The sequence below is a fragment of the Cygnus olor genome, chromosome 5 (assembly GCF_009769625.2).
Source record: "Cygnus olor isolate bCygOlo1 chromosome 5, bCygOlo1.pri.v2, whole genome shotgun sequence".
Classification (NCBI taxonomy): domain Eukaryota; kingdom Metazoa; phylum Chordata; class Aves; order Anseriformes; family Anatidae; genus Cygnus; species Cygnus olor.
This window is the reverse complement of record NC_049173.1, coordinates 3,318,431-3,339,428: the sequence shown is the minus strand read 5'-3', so window position 1 is coordinate 3,339,428 and position 20,998 is coordinate 3,318,431. Positions and strand designations below refer to the sequence as shown.

The following is a 20,998-nucleotide window of genomic DNA, read 5'->3' as shown; positions in this document are numbered from 1 at the left end:
TCTCCACCTCTGTCTTGCCTTGTTGCCAAATGAATCATTTTGACCAAGACGGTTTTGCTGGGAGCACACAAACTTTCAGAGATGGACTGGACAGAGAAAGCAAGCCAGTGGTTGCTGCCTTATAAACCCATTGGCAGATCTGTACTACAGATATGTAGCAGAATGCATTCACTTGCCCCACCTTTGTGTTTGCTGGAGATCAGCAATTGGGTTCCGCCCCAGTGACTCAGTTACCTCCATAGCATGGCTTCAGCCAGTTGTGGAGTTTTACTGAGAGTTTCTGAAAGCTTCAGTCTTGATGCTTGTGGTTGGGAAGGATGAAGGGGGAGATCTGGGCTGAGCTGCATCAGTGAATTAGTCATGCTTTTCTCTTTCCAGAGCACAGAGCTGTGATGGAAGTGGCTTTTGTCTACGGGACTGTCCACCAGTTTGTTCTGACAACTGAGGCAACACTGTTGAAAGACACCGGGTATGTCCACACACACACACAAACGCACACACTCCAGGTATATCTGCTCCCCTGGACTGCTCTTCTGGTTTCTCAGGTTCCCAGGTAAAATCTAGCATTGGCATCCTTGCTAGCTTGCATGGGAGAAAAATCACTTTCACTAAAAGTGAACCTTGTAGCCTGCATTTAAAGCATCCAAATGTTGCCAGGCCTGTAATGCACTGGGCTCACTGCTGGCTTCATGCTGAGCTAGAGAACAGGTGTTTCCAGTGAAAGATCACCTTGGGGTCCTCCAGGGTATTTAGGAATCTCCTTTCTGACCAGCTGGTAGTGTTGACCTTTCTCAGCCCCCTTGGATGTCAACAAGCTCAGGACCTGCATATGCATTTTGCATCTCAAGGTAAAAGACTCCACCCTAGGATGGTATTAGGTTGACAGCCAAGGTGGACAGTGAGATCTGTGTTGCTTTTTCCAAAACCACTGCTGCTTTTGTTCCTGGATTTAGACTAGCCATTGTTGACGGCTCATTGAATGGGATTTTAAAGTGGAAGAGCCGAATGTCTTCCTTCCCTAGCTGACTGACCAAATCTCAGCCGTGGTTCCCTGGAGCTTTGCAGAACAAATCCATCTGGCACTGTGGCTGAGGTCACACTAGAGTCACTGCAGGATGGGCAGAGAGGAAGGTGGGAATATCAGATAGCATGCTGCATCTTCAGATAACATGCTGTATCTTCAGCAGGGCATTTATACAGCAATATGCTTGCTTCCACATCCTGTTTTTGCAGATCGTGACCAGGGATCGCGTTTTGTGTCTGCCACTAGATGGCACGATTGTCATTTGGACAGGAGATGGCTTCATCCTGCGTAAAGCTGAGAGGGCACCAGCAGTCAGGCTTTGGGGTCTTAATACAACACCCTCTCTTTATGATTTTTCTCAGAGAAATCATAAAGCCCTTTACAAAAAAAGGTGATCCCTATGTTGGAGATGATGTAATGGATGCACGGGAAAAAGAATGTGACCTCCCAAAGTTGACCCGCAGCCTAACACCAGTGATGGTATCAGAACCAGAAACCACTACTAGCCAAGGAACCATCCAGGGAACTTGATGTCACTTCTTCCTTTGTCATAGATAAAACCGATGTTGTTCAGAAGGTGAAATATTCCTTACATAGTACGTAAGATGTCATCGGTGAAGTAAAAGACATGAGTAAATCTATATTTCGGCTGTCCTCCTCATGCCAGGGTCCCCACTGAACTGGCAAGGCTGGCCCCAATGAGAAAAGTGTGTTTGTGTCCTTTTTGAGCTAAGCCAACTGTTCTGTGGTTGAGGTCATTTATACCTGGTGAGCCAGGGTCATCATTAGACAGGGAGCATAATTGTGAAAGGTGCCTGGCTGCAACTCTACCTGTTACTAGTAGAGCTCTCAAAGTCCCATGCGCCAGTCACACCCTGAATTGGGAGATCATCTGCCCTGTAAAGCATGGCAGCAAAAACCGGCAGTCTGTCAGGGTATTTTTAAACCCTTTGATGGATCTCTAGCTCAGTGTGAGTTTTGTTTTCTCTCCCAGCAGCGATGAGCCTGATGCATCATCTGCCCGGCTGTTGTTCTGCCACTGCCAGCAGGCCACGGACGTGGCGCAGCCCTGCAGGAAGACACCCCTGGAGCAGGATCTGACCGTGCTAAACATCCACAGACACCTCAAGCTCATGGGGGCTCCTCTTGTGGTACGATGGGGAAAGAGGAACGATGCACCGCGCTCGGGCTGCGCAGTGTGAGGGCAGCTGGGGCAGATATGGGGATGAGGGAGGTGTGAACAGAGGACAAGGCAGAGAATGAGAATCTGCCCCTTCCCTGTGAAGTTAGTGGCAAAACTCCCAGGTTGGGTTCAAGCAAAGAACAGGTCTGAGACTGTGAGTAACACTCCATTAGACTGCTGAGCTTGCATGGACCTCCTTTTCAGGGGGCCCCAGGGCCAATGTATGGTCCTGTGGTTGTACATAAGCACAATGAGTGGGAATGTGCTTCATTCGAAATGGGGTGGAGGTGCCTCTTTGACTTTGCTGGGACTTCTGGGCTCTCTACAGGACACTCAGCACCTCAGGGAGACAAGATTCACACCCTGGTGGGGCACAGGAGACAGGAGGCTCCTTCTGCCTTTTCCCACTGGGCAGAGGAGGCCTCCAGTTCCCACTGGTGACAGCTCTGCCCAGCAGAAATGATGGGTAGAGGAGCTGGGAAGTCCCTACGTCAGCCAGCCTCCTGGAGTAGGCCTATGGAGGGAAGCACTTTGTTAAGCAGCTCTGTGCTGTCATGAAACAACATGTCAGAAACACAAAGGGAAAGGATGCCAGCTCTTGTGTGTGGCAGTCAAGGTTTCCAAATTGCCCCAGGGCACGGCTGTCAGATAAATAGAAATTAATGGAAATTTGACATCAGGAGTTGCCAGGTCACAAAGAACATGAATATTAAAGCCCAGATTTTCAACAGGGATGGTCATGAAAGGTCGGAACAGTTTAACCAGGGTTGTAGGGGTTCTGCTTCAGTGGATGTTTTAGAATCAGGGTGGAGGCTTTTTCTGGAAGGTGTCCTTATTTCAGTGGCTGGGGAGAACACGATGGCTTGGGCTGTGCGGGAGAGCAGCCTGCCAGGTTACCTATTGGCCTTAGAAACTGCAGGCTATGAACCCTCTCCTAGGCTCCAGATTTCAATGAGGAAGTTGTTCCAAGCTTTTAATCTCACTTTCCAGCAATTTTTTAAAGTGATGGTGATCTGGTGGTTGGTTTTCCAGCTGTTTTCCTCAGAAAATGAGGCTTCTGTGCCTCCCTTTCCAATTACTTTTGAGCCTGTTGAGCAATTTCAAAAATAAATTCAATGAAGTTCCATTGAAATAGGCAGCTGGGTGGAAAAGAGCTGAAATATGTCAAATACGTGGAGATGTGCTGCAGTATAACCGTGTATCTTTTCCAGACAGAGGTTGCTGAGGACCCAGAGAAGGTTTCCACTGTTCACTTACAGCTTGGGCTGCCACTTGTGTTCATCCTCAGCCAGAAAGAGACCTACGAGGCAGACAGGAGAACAGCAGAGTTTTTGGCCTGGCAGCTCTTGGGGAAAGCAGGAGTCGCCCTTTTGTCCAGGTATTTGCTTCCCTGTGTTTGGGGAATTCTCCTTGTTGTTTTTTTTTTGTGGTGTTTCTGAGCTCGGTTACCCCACAGCAAGGACAATGGGATCACAGTCAGTGGGCTTACTCGGATTTGTGTGAGAAGCAGTAAGACTAAGTTATATATGGTGAGAGGATTTGAGGTTTGAGGACACGATACTCCAGTATCAGTTAAGTTTGCTTTCAGACTCTAACTGGAAGTGTAGAAATATTTGAGTCTCTTGCTGATTTAGAAGTAGAAGAATGGACAGACTGACAGAAATTTCAGAAAGAAAACTTGGAAAGCACAGACCAAGATCACAAAGATCAGAAGACCAAAGACCACAGATCTGTTGAGGGCTTATTTGCCCATCTGTGCAGGTGATGTTTGATCTGGAGCTGGGAGAGTGGGCAGCCCGTGACAAGTCAGGATCTCACATTCCTGAGTGGCTGCCCCCTCCTACAGTTTGTGTGTCAGCGGGTGATACAGCAGCTGTGGGTTGGGACCTTGATGTGGCATGTCTGCTCTGTGCCCGTGCTGCTGGCAGCAGCACAAGTGGAAGGAGATGGAGGAAGGATGGGTGTGGGCTGCTTTCTTCCGGCTTTCTGCCATCGTGGTCTCTCCTTGCACAGAGGCACTTCTTGGCTGCATTTACTGTGAGCCAAAATCCACCGTCAGAGCAGCTGCACTGGGATGTGGCTACCAGTGTGTGAGCGCAGACATGAATCATAGAAAGGGAATTCAAAGGCCTTGTGAAATAAGCACAGATTGTGTCAGTCCCACCAGGTCACTTGGGACTGACAGCTCTTCACCGCTGATTTAATTCTTGTGGGCTGGGCTCCCACAGGTACTGCGGGGCCCCGAAGCATGGCTCTGTGAGGACGTGGTGCTGCTCAGAGAGGGGTGATTGCCAGCCAGGCAGGCTGAACAGAGCAGGTGACTTCGCACATCATCACACCATCTAACATTCACTTTGTGTTTTGGAAGGGACCTCGTGGATTTGAATGTTCTGCTCCAGTCAAACGTCGCTCTCAAGACACCAGATGAGGTTCGATGTTGGATTTCTTTATTGTACAACTCTTATTTCACTATCTGGATGTGGTTCTCCTGAGAGGGTGTTAGGGTGTTGCTTGCCTCTGTTGTGATTTGACAACCTTCCCAAAAGCTCAAGGGAACATAGTCTTTCCATAGCTCTGTGCACGTATTTGGAACTGCCTGAGCTTGGTAGTGCAGAGCAATTGTGCCTGCCTACAGGAGATAAAAGGAAGTGTTTATTTTGGGCTCTAATCATAGGGTGATATCTCCATTGCACAATAAAGCAATGCAAGGTTGTGAACTACCCAAGGTAGGAGTCCAAGTGTAAATTCCCAGAAGATTTGGACTTCTAAAGGCCCTTGGCCCAGTAGGAAAGGAGTTCAAAAGATGGAAGGGGAAATGAGCATGAAACTAAGAGCCAGAAAGCAAACAAGCAAAGGTCTGTGCCGAACTGATGTAACCAAATGCCTCTGGCAGTGATCTGGGAGAAGGGCAGAGCCTGAGATAAATGAGGCTGATCAAGTTGAGCTAAACTCTGGAGGGGCCTGACCGAGCTTGTGAGGCAACAAATGCCAGGGAACACACATTGCCCCAAATTGCTTGAACTGTCACATTTGAGATTGGAAAGAAACAGGATCAGACCTGAATCTGAGTGTCCCCCGAGGGCTTCCCCTGGCCTGGTGAGAGATGTGCACATTGTGTTTCTTCTCTTAGAGCCAATGGGAGGTGCCAGCAGTTTGTCATTTCTCTCAGTTCATTATAAAATGCATTTTCTCTGAAGTGCCTCTTGCTGAGACAGTGCCAGAACTGGTTTTAAGCTGACAAGGTCTCATTTCTGAGAAATACACTTTGCTTTTTTCTTTCCATTGGTTGGCAGTCCATTACACTTGGGAGCGCTCTTCTTTGTCGAGCTACATGAGATAAAAGATCTTCTGTGCCATTTTCCCAGGCTGTGACGGGCTGCTCTGACCTAGCCTGACCTATCTAGGGGGCAGGCAGCAGAGTGGACCATGTATCTGTAGCTCAGCTCTCACATTCACTGTTCGGCCTCTGGGCTTTCTCTCACAGTAGAAGATCCATGTTAAGATGTTGGGAGGTGGAGCAGGTGTCCACTTTCACCATTCCAGCTACAGACACAGAATCCCACATAGCCACAATTAATTTCTGAAAACCAAACGTCAGTCTGGAGTGAAATAAGCTCATGTGCAGATGAAACTGCGCCAAAGAAACACGTCCCAGGATCTCCCCTGTTTGGCAGCTTTAGGAATCTGTTGACATACCCCAAAAATAATGGGCTAGATGGGAGGGAATTTTAAATTCCCTCCCCATCAGAACTCCCCATCAGCTTTGAGTTTGGTTTGTAGCTAGAACAGACCCAGGGTGATGTTCTGCTCCTATTTTCCTTAGGGAGTGCCAATCAAATACCTGGTCTTGGAAGACACCGATGAAGTTATAACCCTGGTGGAAGATAAGAGCAAGGTTGAACAAATCCAGGAGGATGAGGATGAGGAAGATGAGGATGAAAAAGAGTATGACAATCAAGGTGTGTAACTAAACACTGAGAAGCTGATTGTCATCAGGTAGGACATGCAGTCAGCATCTCCTAGACATATGTTAAAGCATTAAAGAATGCTCTTGCAAATCGAAGGCAAACGATCCCTTTGGAGGGTGCAAAGAGGACAGAACCAGGCTCTTTTCAGTGATGCCTAGTACCAAGGCAAGAGATAATGGGCACAAACTGGAACATGGGAAGTTCCCTCTGAACATCAGGAAGCACTTCTGTACTGTGCAGGTGATGGAGCACTGGGGAACGTTGCCCAGAGAGGTTGTGGAGTCTCCTTCTTGGAGATCTTCAAAAGCCACTTGGACATGGTCATGGGCACCCTTCTCTGGGTGTTCCTGCTTGAGCAGTGAGGATGGACCCAGAGGTCCCTGCCAACCTCAACAAGTCTGTGATTCTGTGGTTATGACAGTCACACGATGGCTGTACAAAGTAGCTCTTTAATTCTCTGCAGATCCCTGGAGTTTCATGACAGACAGCTGTAATTTTTAGGGCAAACTCCATGAAAAAAAATCAGCAGCTGTTATAGTAACGGTTGCAGAGATGCTGCAAGAGGGAGGGGCTTCTTCTGCTTGAATATGTCCAGCTTCGGGGGGCAAGGTGCTTAAAGTGCATCCGACACTGTCTCCTCTTCAAGCATCAGAAGAAATGCCTCAGAATTATCTGTCCCTTTGGAAAGGTTTGAGACATGTTTTTGTAAGAGCTGTTCCAGACTTGCTTTCTCCAGGGAGAAAACACTGGCCCCTACAATGCTTTCTTGAAAACATTTATTTTCTATACTAGATTGTTTTTGTTTAGCAGAATTATTAAAATGTTCTAATGGGGTTGCAGATGGGCATGTAGTTCCCTGTGCCTTGTGTGTGCATACTTTTCTTCACGCACGGATGTTGGCCCCTTGCAGACGTTCAGGATGATCAGGTGGTGGAAGCAGTTTCCAGGGACAAGAAGCGAGAGCTGCCCTTGGAGCAGATCCTTACCCTGACGGAAGAGACCTTTCACTCAGCCATGTTGAAAGCTGCCCAGACGGTGGTGCTGTTTTATGCCAGCTGTGAGTATGAAATGCGGACTGGCAGTCCCTTTGCTAGCTTGCACACTTTCCGTAGAGTGGTGATCCCATAGGCAAGTTTAAATCATAAATATATGGTGCATCCTGTCCCATGTACCCTCACCCACTGGTAGCAATCAGATTAAATTACTTCCTCTCATTGACTGATAATGTGTGAAGACAGAATATATCTCAGTATAAAATACATCAGTGGTTTTCCGCTTTACTTTGACAGGGGCTGAATGCGGGACAAGAGGGGAAATGAGTGTGGTGGACTCATGGGATAGCCTAGGAAACTCAGTCACTGGCTGCTGCAGAAAAATAAAGTCCAATTTTCTTTATTTCATTCAGTCTTTCAGAGCTTGAAGCACCTTAGGATGCCAAAAATCATAATGTAACATTGTCAGTCACCTATATGTAACCTGGGGCTTTGTCTCTTCTGTGTTTCAGGGGAGGCAGTGTCTCTGGCAGTGCTACAGTCTTACACAGAGGTGGCTGATCACCTGAAAGGTAAGGTGCCACAGGTCTAAGTGCTTGTACAGCTGATTTTCATCTTCCCTGGCGGTATGAACCAGAAGACTGGGAAGATATTGGTGGTATCTCAGTCCCTCACCCAGAATATACTCATTTTTAGTTCCCAAACTTTTAAGGAAGGCATATCCACATTACGTTGTTTAGGAAGAGAATTTGTTTCTGAATTAGGGATCTTTGCAGTCCCTTTGTACCTGTACAAAGTCATGGGACTGGCAGTACAACCTTACACAGTCACCTTATGCTTTTGGTGTAAATTTGTACACAGCAGCTGCCCAAACTGCTTTTCAGCTGAGATTGTTGTTGATGGGCACAGTGATTGCACGATAAATGCCCAATATCATGAGGAGACAGGACAGAACATCAGAAGCAGTGAGTGACGCAGCATGGGCTTTGGAGGTGCAGGGACAAACAGCAGGCACCCTAGCCTGCATCCCAAAAACGGGATCCTGTTGGTGCCCCTCAGCACTGTGTCCTGTACAGAGCAAGAAGACGCACTGCACGCTGCACAGCATGAGGCTTGAGAGCCAAATCAGGGTATGGGGAGCCACATCAGGTCTCCTGCACTTGGAAGGCACCACATGGGCAGTTGATCTGGAGCAGAGCAGTAACTGGGCCAGGCTTTGGTAGAAGGCATAACAGACAGGTGTGGGCAGGCCCAGATCCAGAGGGGGAGCAGGATGGTGTCAGAGAAAGAATTTAAAGCAATGATGCCTTCAGGGCCTGTAGACAGGCTTAATTACATGGGAAGTCTCACAGGCAGCCACAAATTCCATAAATAATACATGACAGCGAAGAATCAGTAACATTTAAAGACAACGCACATCAGGTAGTCTGCTAATAAAGACAGGAGGGATTGGTGCTTCAGGAGTGTAGTATTTCCTGAGCAGTGTTAAGCGCCAGTTCAGCTTCATTCAGGGCTTCAGCACTATACCCCTCTATGGTCAATGGAGAGAGGTGGGTTCTTCTGCACTATCAGGCTTATATGGACTGAATCTCTCCTAAAGATGCCTGTTTCTCCCCCTGACTTACATGGTTATGCCCATGTAACTTCATCCCCAACTCATTTCAGCACAGTGAGGAAATCCAGTAGATTTAGATCGGAGCTGTTCTGGCATTCCTGGACGTAGCTGGTGCCATCTGTGTGTTTTCATTCTTCATCAAGGCTTATTTCTCATTGTAGTGAAGGTGCTCCCCTGGGACTGAGCACCTTGTCCTGCAAACTGCAAGCAGGATTCAAGCTGAGTTCTCAGTAGAGGGAAAATGTATAGAGTGTGCAGAGGACCCAGGCAGTTTTCTGGGAAGCAGATGCACTGGGAGTTGCTTACAAGACACCATCCTGGGAACGCTGAGGACAGTGCTGTGGTTTGGATAAAAACAGTTCTGTATTCATAGTTTTCCTGGCACCTTTGATCTGAACTGACATCCCGGGAATAAACAGGAAAGGTCAGGGAGGGTTATCATTTTTAGAGAGGTTGTGGTTATTGATTCTTTGGGGTTTCTTTTAGACTCTACAGCTGTTAGACCAGCTAAAGTAGCAAGAGAGCTGGGAGTAGAGAGCAAGAGAGCTGAGAGTAGCTGGGAGAGTCAGTGGATGAAACCCTGCCTCTTCCTGAGCCATTGGTCAAAACTTGGCTGACTGTCTGAGGCTAAGCTTTCACCATGTGTTTCTTTAATAATTTGATAACAATCTCAGTACATGGACGCAGCCATAGGCAGATTCTCAACAGAGATTATGAACTGATTGAGGTCAGGGCCTTTCCTCTGCGATCAGTGAGGTCCCACTGAAGAATCCCAGGCCAAATTTGAATCATGAAATGACTCCCGTCTGTTTTTCCTGCTGTAGCCTTGGAGAGGATGGAGAATGGCTACTTTTGTGGAGCTGGAGAGAAATGCAGTGAGTTTCCTGCAAGATACATCTTGATCTCTGCTGCTGGGGAAGACTTAATCACAGGCAGGTCTGTCAGGGGAGCTGGAAGACCTAGAAGGATGGAGGTCCCCAGGTTCTCTGTTATGGCCAGGATGAGGGTGTCTCAGGCCTGGTAATTAGGGTGGGCTAGAGTCAAGAGGTTAAAGACACCAAAGGTTATAGCAGATCAGGCTGAGAGCATGAGCCATATCAATTGTGAATGTTCTAGCCCAGGGGGCATGGCTTAAACTGAGTTTCCAGATGAAAATCAGTGAATCTGTGAACTCCCAAGTAGGAGTTATTGTCAGGGGATCCAGAGCAAGGCTTGGCAGTAGGAACTGAGTGAAGCAGGGCTGGGCAAGGTAGCTGGGAAAGTAAACCAGTGCAAGGGGCAGAAGTCTGGATCAGGAAGAAGAGCTTGAGCTATGCCAGACTTAAAACATGGATTATGTCTTTGGTGCAGTCTGTCAGCTCCCCCAAAAGTGCTGGTATTCCTGTGTCTGCCGTTTGAGGTGGAGCTAACTTCCTAAGTGTTCAGAAGCCAAGGTTTGCTGTCTGAGGCATGAGTCACACATGCTAAAAGCACGTTTGGAGATGCATTACAGGTCCCACTCGATGCCAACTTTCCGCGCAAAATGGCAGTGAGAATAGGCCATATGAGATATAGCACAAGAGAATGGAGGAGGCTAGAAACTGGGATAACCCCATGAATCACCCAGTAACACATGATCAGCAGCATATCATCACCAGATGAAGTTTAAGTGGCCCCCCAAAGTGGTTTCCCTTTGTTAAGAGATGCAGTCTAACAGGAGATCAAGAGAATCGTCTTGGTCTTGCTGAGCAGAGCACGTCTTCTGCTCTTGCAGTAAGAGCATGAGGTTCTCTCTGCCGTGGGGGCTAACTGCAGCTCTTGTTTTCTTATATAAGATGTGAATTTATGGAAGCAGCACCCCTAGGACAGGAAGAGAGGTTGTGAAGGTGAGACAGTGTCATTGCATTTCTTAGGTGTGTCAGTGGACTGTTTTGAAAAGTCCAAGATGGGAGAAACCAATATGAAGGAAGAGGAATATAATGAAAAACTGAGCTGAAAAACAATTCTGTTTCCCTTTTCTGTGCTCATGGAGTCTTCTTGACCAATGACTTTCAAAGATAGGGGTCTGAAGTTGTAGTTCAAAGGTGTGAACATAACCTAGCAGCATAACAAAGCAGAATCATGCAGCACGTATTCATAGAACCACAGAATATCCTGAGTTGGAAGGGACCCATGAGAATCATCACGTCCAACTCCTGGCTCCACACAGGACCACCCGAAAAGCAAACCCTATGTCTGAGAGCGGTGTCCAAATGCTTCTTGAACTCTGGCAGCTCGATGCCCACTGCCCTGGGGAGCCTGTCCCAGTGCCCGACCACCTCTGGGTGCAGAACCTTTCCCTAACCCCCAGCCTGACCCTCCCCTGTCCCAGCTCCATGCCATTCCCTCGGGTCCTGTCATGTCCCCAGAGAGCAGAGCTCAGCGCCTGCCCCTCCGCTCCCCTCATGAGGGAGCTGCAGGCCGCCATGAGGCCTCCCCTCGGCCTGCTCTGCTCTGGGCTGAACAAACCAAGGGACCTCAGCCGCTCCTCATACGTCTTGTCCTCCAGACCCTTCACCATCTTTGTAGCCCTCCTTTGGACACTCTCTCTTCATGGAACCTGGATCTGAAGCAAGGATTTAGGAGTCCATTATGGAGCTAGGCCCCCAGGCTGGAAAAGTCTAACATGGAGGAAACGTCAGTATATGAAATGAGGGAAGGAATGAGTAGAAACCAGATCCCCTGTGGTACTGGGGGATGTGGAAGTCTCTGCAGTAGCTGGCAATAAAGAGGACTGGAGGAAAGTTGCCAGATTGTGTGTATTATCTGTGAGCTACTTAGAGAGAAATCGTAACACTCAGGCAACTTGTGGCTGGCTGCTGCCTGCTTGTCTCATAGTGTAGTATGGTGGAGAGTTTGGAAACACTGTCTGTACCTTGACATAAGGGTTCAGTTAGACTTTCTGTGTTGTGGAGAGGATGGGAAGGCAATAAGGGCCTAGTTATTCTGACTCTGCTTCTATACCCAAAGCTGTGGGGTAGCCTGAGAGGGTCCCTCTCGCCCTGGGTCTGCCAGAACACCATACAGCTTTCTGTTATCACACACATTGCATTTGTAACACAACAGCTGATGGTCTGTGAGATTCCCTCATATGCTTTCCTGCAGTGATGCTGTCCAGGTGGTCATTTCCCATTCTGTGCTGGATTCCTCCTCTTGAAGTGCAGCACTTCACACATAACATTTCTTTTTCATCTCGTAACCTTTGGGCCAGCTCGCCACGTGAGCTGTTGGTAATGCCAGTCCTGCCCTCCAAAGGATTAGCTGCTTAAAGGATTCTTGATTTTCCTTGCATAACCTGCAGGGTTCCCTGTAGCCTTCAATGATTTGTCTTGTTCTGGTTTTAGAAGACCCCTAGGACAGAGTTTCTCTCTATTGCCAGTTTTAGTAGCACCTAAAATCACAGAACAGAAGGATCTTATATTTCTCTTTCAACTTTCTTCCCATCCAGCAGCTCAACAGTGACCACAAGTGACAACTTTTGCTGACTCAACTCCTGAAACTGCTTTGTGTTCAGTAATTAGTAACATGGTGCAGCTTGGGATGGTAGAGTGATCATCCTGTACAAAGTGTTCCTCAGGCCAACCAGGGCTTCCTTGGAGATCTTGGTCGCTTTTGGTACATAATCCCCCAGGGTGGTATCCAAATACTTAAACTCACATTTTGTGGATATTTAGAGCAGCCTTGCAGCTCAGTTTTAACAAGACATCAAAACCTTGTTTCCATGTCATTTGTTTCAGAGTTGGGCAAGACACAAGATTATGTGGTAACAGATGATGAGAACCAGCCATACCGGATCAGAGGTGTGAAATAAATCCAGGGGCAGGCTTTCAATATGAGATGTTATTACACAGCCTGGAGAATGACACAAACCATTTTTGCTCTCTTGGAGTATTTTGACAACTCTGGACTGTCTGAGTGGAATTGCAGACCCTTAGATTAGTGCCGCTACTTGCTTCTTCTGCACATACATTTGACACAAGGCAGAACAGCAGTGAACTCACGTGAAAGAGCTGCAAAGCAGAACCTAAAATAAAGGCTGTGTAAAATGGTCCAGTGGGATCTCAAGGACAGAGGGATATGGGATGGGAAAACATGCAAAGGTCACCTGTGCCTTTACCCTTGTCTTTGGGGTGCCTTGCCAATCCCTGGCAAATAAATGTCTGTGAGCCTGTGACTAAAACCCTTCCATAGCTATTCTGGCTAAGACTCAGTTATGCTTGTTTCTCAGAAGCTTATTTTAATACTTGGTCAAACCTCCCTGCCTGCGAATGGACTGCTGCTTGTCCTTTACCAGCTGGCAATAGAGAGTGATTTCACTGTCACCTCTGGAACAGATTTTGCATGTTGTTGGATTTTATTGTTTCCTTCTTCTAGCAAGATTTTGACTGAAAGAAACACACCTTCTCCTCAGGGGACATCTTCCAAACTTCTTTCTTCCCCAGATTTTGTTTCACCTGCTTGCATCTTTCAAAAAACGTTTTTCCCAACCTGCACGAAGGCTTGATGGGCTCTGCAAAGGTCTTACCAGGACAAAATAGAAGAACATCATTTTCCTCCCATGTCTTGCAAATGCTGTTGAGAGTTCGTCCCAGAATGAGCTTTGCCCTTATCCACAGCACTGATGATATCTGTGCATCCTGTTTCTCATTAAAGAATATTGCTTTTATTTAGACTTCAGATCTCTTTCTGCCCCTCTGAGCTTGGGATCATCTGAAGATTGGATGTCTGTGCTTTATTCTGTCAGGCTTTTAGTAAAAATAGTGATCAGAATCTAACCCAGAAAGGACAGAGAAGAAAGCTTGGCTGTTTTAATCTACTGTACTCTTGAGAAATCGTCATCATCTGCCCTTACCCTGGTTTCTGAAGGACAGAACACTTTGTGATAATCTGTGTGTACTTGCCTCAACGTTTCATCCCATCTTTCCCATGTAACTGTTGAATCTTGTTCAAACAAATTTACCAAAGGCATAAAGATCTCCGAGATACTGAATTCCTGCAATGGGCATGGACAATGTATGGCCTGAGGACTGTACACAACCCTGCTGTCATTGGTCAAGCCTGCATTTAAATAAGAGACAGGTTAGGCAAGGCCGACAGCCAAGAGGTGGTGGCTAGTGAAGCCAGTGACAGTTCACCTGCCAGCCGGTCAGCACATGCTTAGCAGTGGACTAGCAGCAGCCTGTGCTGGTTTTCACCCAGCCTGCAGATGAAAGGAAGGCTGATAAAGGCATGCTGAAGTTACATGCACTGTCTTGGGCTCCTGGAAAGTATGCAGGAAACCAACATTCATTTGTTTCACTGTTTATGAACCCCTTGAGTTTATCACTTCGGTGTGGCCCATAAAAAACTTTTTTATTACTTGTCCCTGGAATCAAAATTGGACCGACTGCTCTGTAATTCCCAAGAGCTCTTCCTTTCCCACTTCCTTACTTGAGAGGCCTGGGTCTCTTTCTTAAGGCCCTAAAAGTACCTGCTAATGGCTTGGAGATGAGCAACTTGCATAGGTACAAGAGGGTGAATGCCATCAGACTGCCAGACTGAATTACATTTATTTTGTTTATATGACCTTTAACTGCTCTTTGTGTATTTAGCACCAGGTTTTAGGTAAAACAGACACTTTTCATTACTGGGCACCATGTTAAGTGAAAAAGCCTAGAATGACAGAATGACAGACTGGTTGAGGTTGGCAGGGTCCCCTGGATCTATCTGACCCAACCCCTGCTCCAGCAGGGCCACCCAGAGCAGGCTGCCCAGGACCACGTTCAGGTGGCTTGTGAAGATCTCCAAGGAGGGAGAGTCTACAACCTTCCTTGGGCAACCTGTTCTATTGCTCAGTCACTCACAAGGTAAAGAAGTGCTTCCTGATGTTCAAAGGGAACCTTCCGTGCTCCAGTTTGTGCCCATTGCCTCTTGCCCTGGCCCTGGGCACCACTGAAAGGAGCCTGGCTCTGTCCTCTTTGCACCCTCCCATCAGGTATGTATAGACATTGTGGAGATCGCCCCGAGCCTCCTCTTTTCCAGGCTGAACAGTCCCAGCTTTCTCAACCTTTTCTCATAAGAGAGATGCTCCAATTCCTTCATCATTTTTATGCCCCTTTGGTGGACTCTTCCCAACATACCCAGGTCTCTCTTGTACTGGGGGGCCCAGAACTGGACCCAGCACTCCAAGTGCGGCCTCAACACTGCTGGGTAGAGGGGGAGCACCACTTCTCTTGACCTGCTGACAGTACTTTGCCTAATACAGTCCAAAAAACCATTAGTCTTAGCAGCAGGGGCATAGTGCTGTTCACATTCAACTTGTTCGCTGGGACCCCTGGGTCCTTTTCTGCAGAGCTGCCTTCTAGCTGGGTGGCCCCCAGTATGTCTTGGTGCCTGGGAGTGTTGCCCTCCAGGTGCAGGATACATCACCTCCCTCCATGCCAAGCTTTTTCTTCCCTCTTTCCTGTAAGCAAGGGCCTGCATGGTTTCTTTGTCTTGGCCTCATTCCTAAAGTATTTCCAGCACCTTTCCTTACTGCCTTATATGCTCCTGGGTGTTTGCCCCAGGGTTTCATTGCAGCCAGATGTGAATGTCTCTGGGAATTTCTTTCTGAGAAGTGTAACCTACCACTTCCCTGAGTTTGTTCTCCCCGTGGTCTATTGTTTAAATCAGTTTACACCTGCTGGGATATTTAACACAGGCTAGAAATAGTTACTGTTATATTCGAAGCTGTAATGCATATCCATGAATGGTTTCAAGAAGGAGATAGCCTAGACTCAAAGGGATTGTTTATTTTGGGACTGGATTTTGACATCCTGCCCACACAAAGCAGCTTTTGACTCTGGGAATGTTCTAGCAACTTGTCAGTGGCAGCCCACCTGGACTTGCACCATGTGCATACCTTGTGTTAGGATCCAGCCCTGTAGGATGCACACCAAAGTAAACAGAAGTTCTAGCAGTATTGAAACAAATCTATGCAATAATATCCAAAGAAGCTCCCTTTTTCAATCATTTCACTCTTTTTTTTTTTTTTTGGATACTATTTATAATGTATTTGTTTTCTATTCCAGGAGTTCAGGGGGTTTTGCTCTCTCGGGTAAACTGCTGGGACTGGCCTGGTGTTTGCACGACAGAGAATGTCACCCAGTTTCCTACCATAAAGATTTACAAGAGGGGAGAGCAACCGTTAATGTACAATGGCATGTTGGGAACTGAAGAACTGACCAGCTTCATCATGTTGTAAGTGCCTGTTAATGGGTCCCCACACGGTAGGACTGGCACATCTACTAGATGATCTGGATACTTTATGGCCTATGTCATGGAATGCCTTTCTGGAAAAATAATGTCGGATCTGGTGGTAGACCTGATTTAGAAATCAGCTTAAGAACTTTCTGTGCTTTTTTTTTTTTTGTCAAAAACATCTATTCTTGAACAGTATATCCATCTGTTGTCACCGTCCCTCTCTGGAATTCATTCTGTTATTTTTAACGTGGGTCTCAGTCCAGGAAAACCCTTTGGGTGTGGACCTAAGGTGATGATGTTGGTGGCAAAGCCCACTGTGGTTTTATTGGAGGCAGAGCCAACCCATTACCCTAAACCAAGAGATCTCTGCAGTTTAGCTGAGGGGTGTCAGCCTGTCCCATGTACAGAAAAGATCTCAGAAAAGCCAGTTTGGCTTAGGGCTATTGTTTTCCCCGTAACCACTTCCAGTACCTTTCAGTGACTAGGCATTGCCATTCCTTCCCAGAGGTAACTGATTTTTGTCTATGGTGAGGTGTAATGGTTGTCAGGTTGGGTCGGGGCACTGTTGTTACGAGGATTTAGGTTGCCCTTTTGTCTCTTCATCCCAAAAGTGAAGAAGAAGGCAGCCCGTGTTGGTTCTCTTCCTTTCCATAGGAGCCGAGTTTCCTGCCCTCTGAAGCTGATGACGGTTGATGAAGCAGAAGGGTACTTAAGAGGAGAGCTTCCAACTGAGCTGTCGTCCTATCACCACGCTTCAGTTCTAGGAGTATTTAGCACAGCCATGAGTAAAGGTTAGTGTGGTATTTATGGGTTAAGCACTCAATTTAATTCCTGACTGGAGATGGTTGATTCCAGATGCTTGGAAGTTCCTCTGTGTTTTGTTTCCTCTAAGTGACCAACCGTGTTTGCTCACATCAAAGCCTGCCTGGCACCACCTTTCTTACCTTTTGCAAGTAGATTTCAGGTAGTTCCACATGTGGGACCTAAGGTTTGAACCCCGACTCAAAGGACATTCAGCAGTTAGCTAGCAACTGTGGACATTTTTATTATACCCACTGTGGTAGCATCTGATAACCCTGACAGGTATTGGAGACATTGTGCTTAGAAAGTACAAAAAACCAATTTCTTGGGTGACCCAGGGCTGCATGACCATCTATACAAAGAATTTTGTGCAAATGTCCAATCTGAACCAATTACCAAGCCACAATTTGTGCCTATTGTCCCTGTTCTATCTCCTGCCCCTTACTTACCATGAAGAGTTTGTCTCTGTCCTCTTCATAAGCCCCCTTCAAAGTAGTTGTAGGCTGCTATCAAATCTCCTCGCAGCCTCTGACTGAACAAGCCCAGATCCATCAGTACTCCACACACAACATGTCACAGCATACTGTTTTGTAAAGAAATCCCTTTCCACTATTGGATCAACAGTCATCTTGCTCCTCATGCAAATGTGGAAGTTCCAGTCCTTCCAACCAACACACAATCTGAAATCTTAAAAAAAAAAAAAAAAACACAATACCGGCTAACTCTGGGAGTTACTGCAGTAAAAAAGGGAGATTTTTTCTGATATTGGTGAAAATCAAAATTTCAGAGTATTTTTCATTTTGAAGCTTCATTGTGCCTGTAAACATGTTAAATGCAAATAAAACTACTTTCTTGCATGAGGAAGTCCATGGGAATCTAATATGCTCAGAGGTAAGAACAAAATAAAATGTCAGGAACCAACCAGAAAACATCTGGGCTGTGCTCACAGAGCCAGCTAATGTGCCTTGCTTCTTCTGGAGGGCCTGTATCTAAGTCTGTTAAATATAGGAGAAAATCTCGTTGATCTCAAAAAATCTTTAGACTATTTTTTCCTAGTTTTCATCAATTGAGCTCCAGAATCTTCCCTGTATCCCACATGTTCCACTCTTTCTAGTAATGGAGCCTGCATTAGCCCGGATGACAGGATCTCAGATAGTACGGGGGCAGGTTCTCTGCAGGGAACCTGCTTGGATCCAGCTGGACTTGTGAGCTGAGGCTGTTTCCTGAACAGAAGAAGTTCATTTCCTTCTAGACCTGCTCTGTCTGTGGAAACAAGAGTCTTGGAGGTTTCCAGACAGCTCTGTGTGGAGCCTGCAAGATTGCCTGTTCCCTTAGGGCATGCTCCATCTGCAATCTGGAATGGCATCCGCAGTCTGGGTAACTCAGCCACAGATGCCAGGGGAGATGAAATACGCGATGCTTTGGCGGTGTGTAACCTGAGGGAGATTTGAGTGTCACGCAGAATAATCTGAGGGAACAGAAAACCGGAGCCAGTGGTTCTGGCACCAAACCCAGGCCTGGAGTCAGGGAAACCACATAGCTGTCCTTATCAGCCCGCAGACTTCTCTGGAATTTCCAATTATTTTCTCATGGCAAGAATTCCTGCTCTTACCTGAACCAGCAACGTGCCATGTCATTGTCCTCTCTGGTTAACTGAAACAGAGCAACGGGATGTCCAGTTAAATAAAGCCCTGTTCTTTTTCCAGCACTTAATGTGAGAACTATATTAAGAAACCATTAAGTGGGTCTAAGCTAAAAGAGGTTTGTCAGAAAAATCATAATGAAAATTTATTACAAAGAGGTACACAGTATTGCTAGGGCAATGAACGAGCGTTTTCCTGGAAACTAGAGGAACTTGTAGGAGAGGAGCTTGTTTGCTACTCAGAAGCGTACTTGGAAGCAAAACAGTGTCCTAAAATGTGCAGCAATTGTTTAAAAATACACCTGTGTTCCGTGCAGCTCTGGTAACATCGTAGGGCTTGCCAGCATCAGTGTAAACCAAGCAATAAACATTAGCTGATTGTCCTCTGTGTGTCCTCCAGCACTTTGGAAACAGGTAGGCTGCTTTTGATTTCTGCTGCGCATTTTGATTATGCCTGGGGCTTTGTGCGCAGACTGCTCGCTTAAACAGAAACTCGTGATCCCACTTATGCGTGGGCAGAACAAAGAAAGGACCAGCATGACCCTTGTCTTGTCTCCAGCATGGCCATAGTAGACATTAAGGAAAAGGATATAAGACACATTCAGAAGGATTTCTTTCCCTGGCAACATGGAACCTGCCTCTAATAATCAGCAATTTAAGGTCTTCCTTAGTCTAGAAATCTCCCCCTTGCTTTGTATCTAATAGCTGCTGGTGGCATAATCTGAATCTTTACTTGGTATCTAGAGTATGCCATGGCAGTGACGTTAGTCCTTGGAGGATTTTATGCATGGCTGTGTATTTCCTGTTCTCTGGTAACTGGTGCACAAGCGTTTTGTTGGCTGCTGGGTATCGTGTTAGTAGAAATGGTGAATGATTGATCCTGATTCACTATTTGAGATCTTGCGTTGTCTAAACCATCCTTTGTCACTCAGCAGAAGCAGTCAGACACAATTAACAGCAGCAAAAGTAGAAAAGCAGCTTAGCTGAAGCAGCTTCAAACTTTCACTCAGTACAAATCAAAATACACACTATGTAATCTACAGTCAAATAGTTTTCAGGAGAATAAAACATTCTCCAGTTAAAACAACTGGAGTTTTCTGGAAGTCTGCAGTTAGCAGTAAGTTCTCTCATGCTTGGTTTGAGACCCCTGTCTTTACCATGCCGTGTGCTTGACACTGTTTACCTACTAATGCGTACTCTTAGGTATGTAACTTTTCCATGCTCATGGAACTTTTCTCCTATTGTAGTGAAAATTTTCAGCAGTATTTTAATTTACAAGCCAGCTGGGTGGCGCCTTGGGCTGGAAGAAGCCACACAAAGATGCTGTAAGTACTGCTGGAGAGCGTGATTTCATGACATGCCTTTTGCTGTTGCTACAGGAATGAGGGACTCAGATCCTGCCTCTGAAAGCTGCAGGAACTATAGACTCTTCGTCCAGCAGTTTTCTTTCTTGTCGTTCCAAAATCCCGCTTTGAAGCTGTGCTTGTGCAATTCATGGGAGCTGTCATAAAAGGCAGCTGGGATTCCAGCTCGAGGCACATGCTGCAGTGAGTGACCAGTTCTGCGGGGAAATAAAACAGTGTTCTCAGGGGGATTGGTTTTCTAGGAATTACTTAAATAGCTTATTTGGAAGCACTTTGTATCTGTAGTGGAACTGCGTGAATTTAGGGGTTTCTTGCACAGAACTAAGAATGTTGCTGTGAGCTGTGTGTAACTCTGGATATGTCACAGATAGCCCCCAAAACGCTGAAAAATTTGGAAGCGTGCTAGGAGAGAAGTGCGAAGTGGAATTTGATGGGGAGGAAAGGTCGCGGTGCAAATGAGCCTGATGAAATAAGCAAGCCTGGATTGTGCTGAATGTTGTCCTGATTTAGGAGAGAATTCCTGCAGCCAGGGCCTCTCCAGGGCAGCACTTGAGCACATGCTTACGTCTCAAGTAGAGTGTTTAAAGTTAAATGCCTGTGGAAGTGCTCTCCTGAGGAAGTTTGGATTTAAGCCTGCTCCTTCTATGTCAGGCTGAGTTCCTTAGTGCCTTATAGCACAGGGTGTGCTCACAATCTTCTTCATGGCCTTCTCTTCGGAAGCTGGACCACCAACAAGTTTCCAAAGGATTTCTTGCTGAAGCTCACGGTATTCCTTATTGGCTGGCCATATGGCTTGTTTTTGTCTCAGCACTGATAAAAACAAGGGACGAAAGAAAAACTGAATCTGGAAACCGGTGTCAGACCCATCCCGTGGTATTTTCTCTACATCACGAGATGAACTGGCCAACCTGTCTCACAAGCTTCGTGACACATGCGTTGTTTTTTGCAATGTCTGAGCTCCCAGTGAGCCACTCCTTTTAGGATCTGAGCTTCCATTTGGAAAGGAAAATAGTGTGAAGGAAAGCTCGTAGTCCCTGTGGTTCCAAGGGATCACAATGGAAAATACGGCCTTGAGTGTTGCAGGAAAGCCAGAGGCAAAGAACCAAAAAGTGACCAGTTTGAGCCAGCTTCAGTTTATTGAGGTCTGAGTCACTGGTCCCAAGTGCTTGG

General features: G+C 46.6%; 1 protein-coding gene across 13 annotated transcripts in view; it reads left to right on the top strand.

The window, feature by feature from the left end:
* Window positions 1-20,998, top strand: part of TXNDC16 (thioredoxin domain containing 16) — a 43,947-nt gene that overhangs the window by 9,430 nt on the left and 13,519 nt on the right. For 4 of the 13 annotated variants that reach the window (XM_040558504.1, XM_040558505.1, XM_040558506.1 and 1 more), the window contains exons 7-16: window positions 379-469; window positions 2,019-2,175; window positions 3,419-3,585; window positions 4,576-4,636; window positions 6,031-6,166; window positions 7,086-7,232; window positions 7,680-7,739; window positions 12,538-12,600; window positions 15,850-16,018; window positions 16,676-16,812. In XM_040558504.1, coding sequence (XP_040414438.1) covers window positions 379-469; window positions 2,019-2,175; window positions 3,419-3,585; window positions 4,576-4,636; window positions 6,031-6,166; window positions 7,086-7,232; window positions 7,680-7,739; window positions 12,538-12,600; window positions 15,850-16,018; window positions 16,676-16,812 — 1,188 coding nt within the window. The remainder of the gene's footprint in view (window positions 1-378; window positions 470-2,018; window positions 2,176-3,418; window positions 3,586-4,575; window positions 4,637-6,030; window positions 6,167-7,085; window positions 7,233-7,679; window positions 7,740-12,537; window positions 12,601-15,849; window positions 16,019-16,675; window positions 16,813-20,998) is intronic. The other 9 variants (XM_040558515.1, XM_040558512.1, XM_040558511.1 and 6 more) reach the window with 3 other exon arrangements.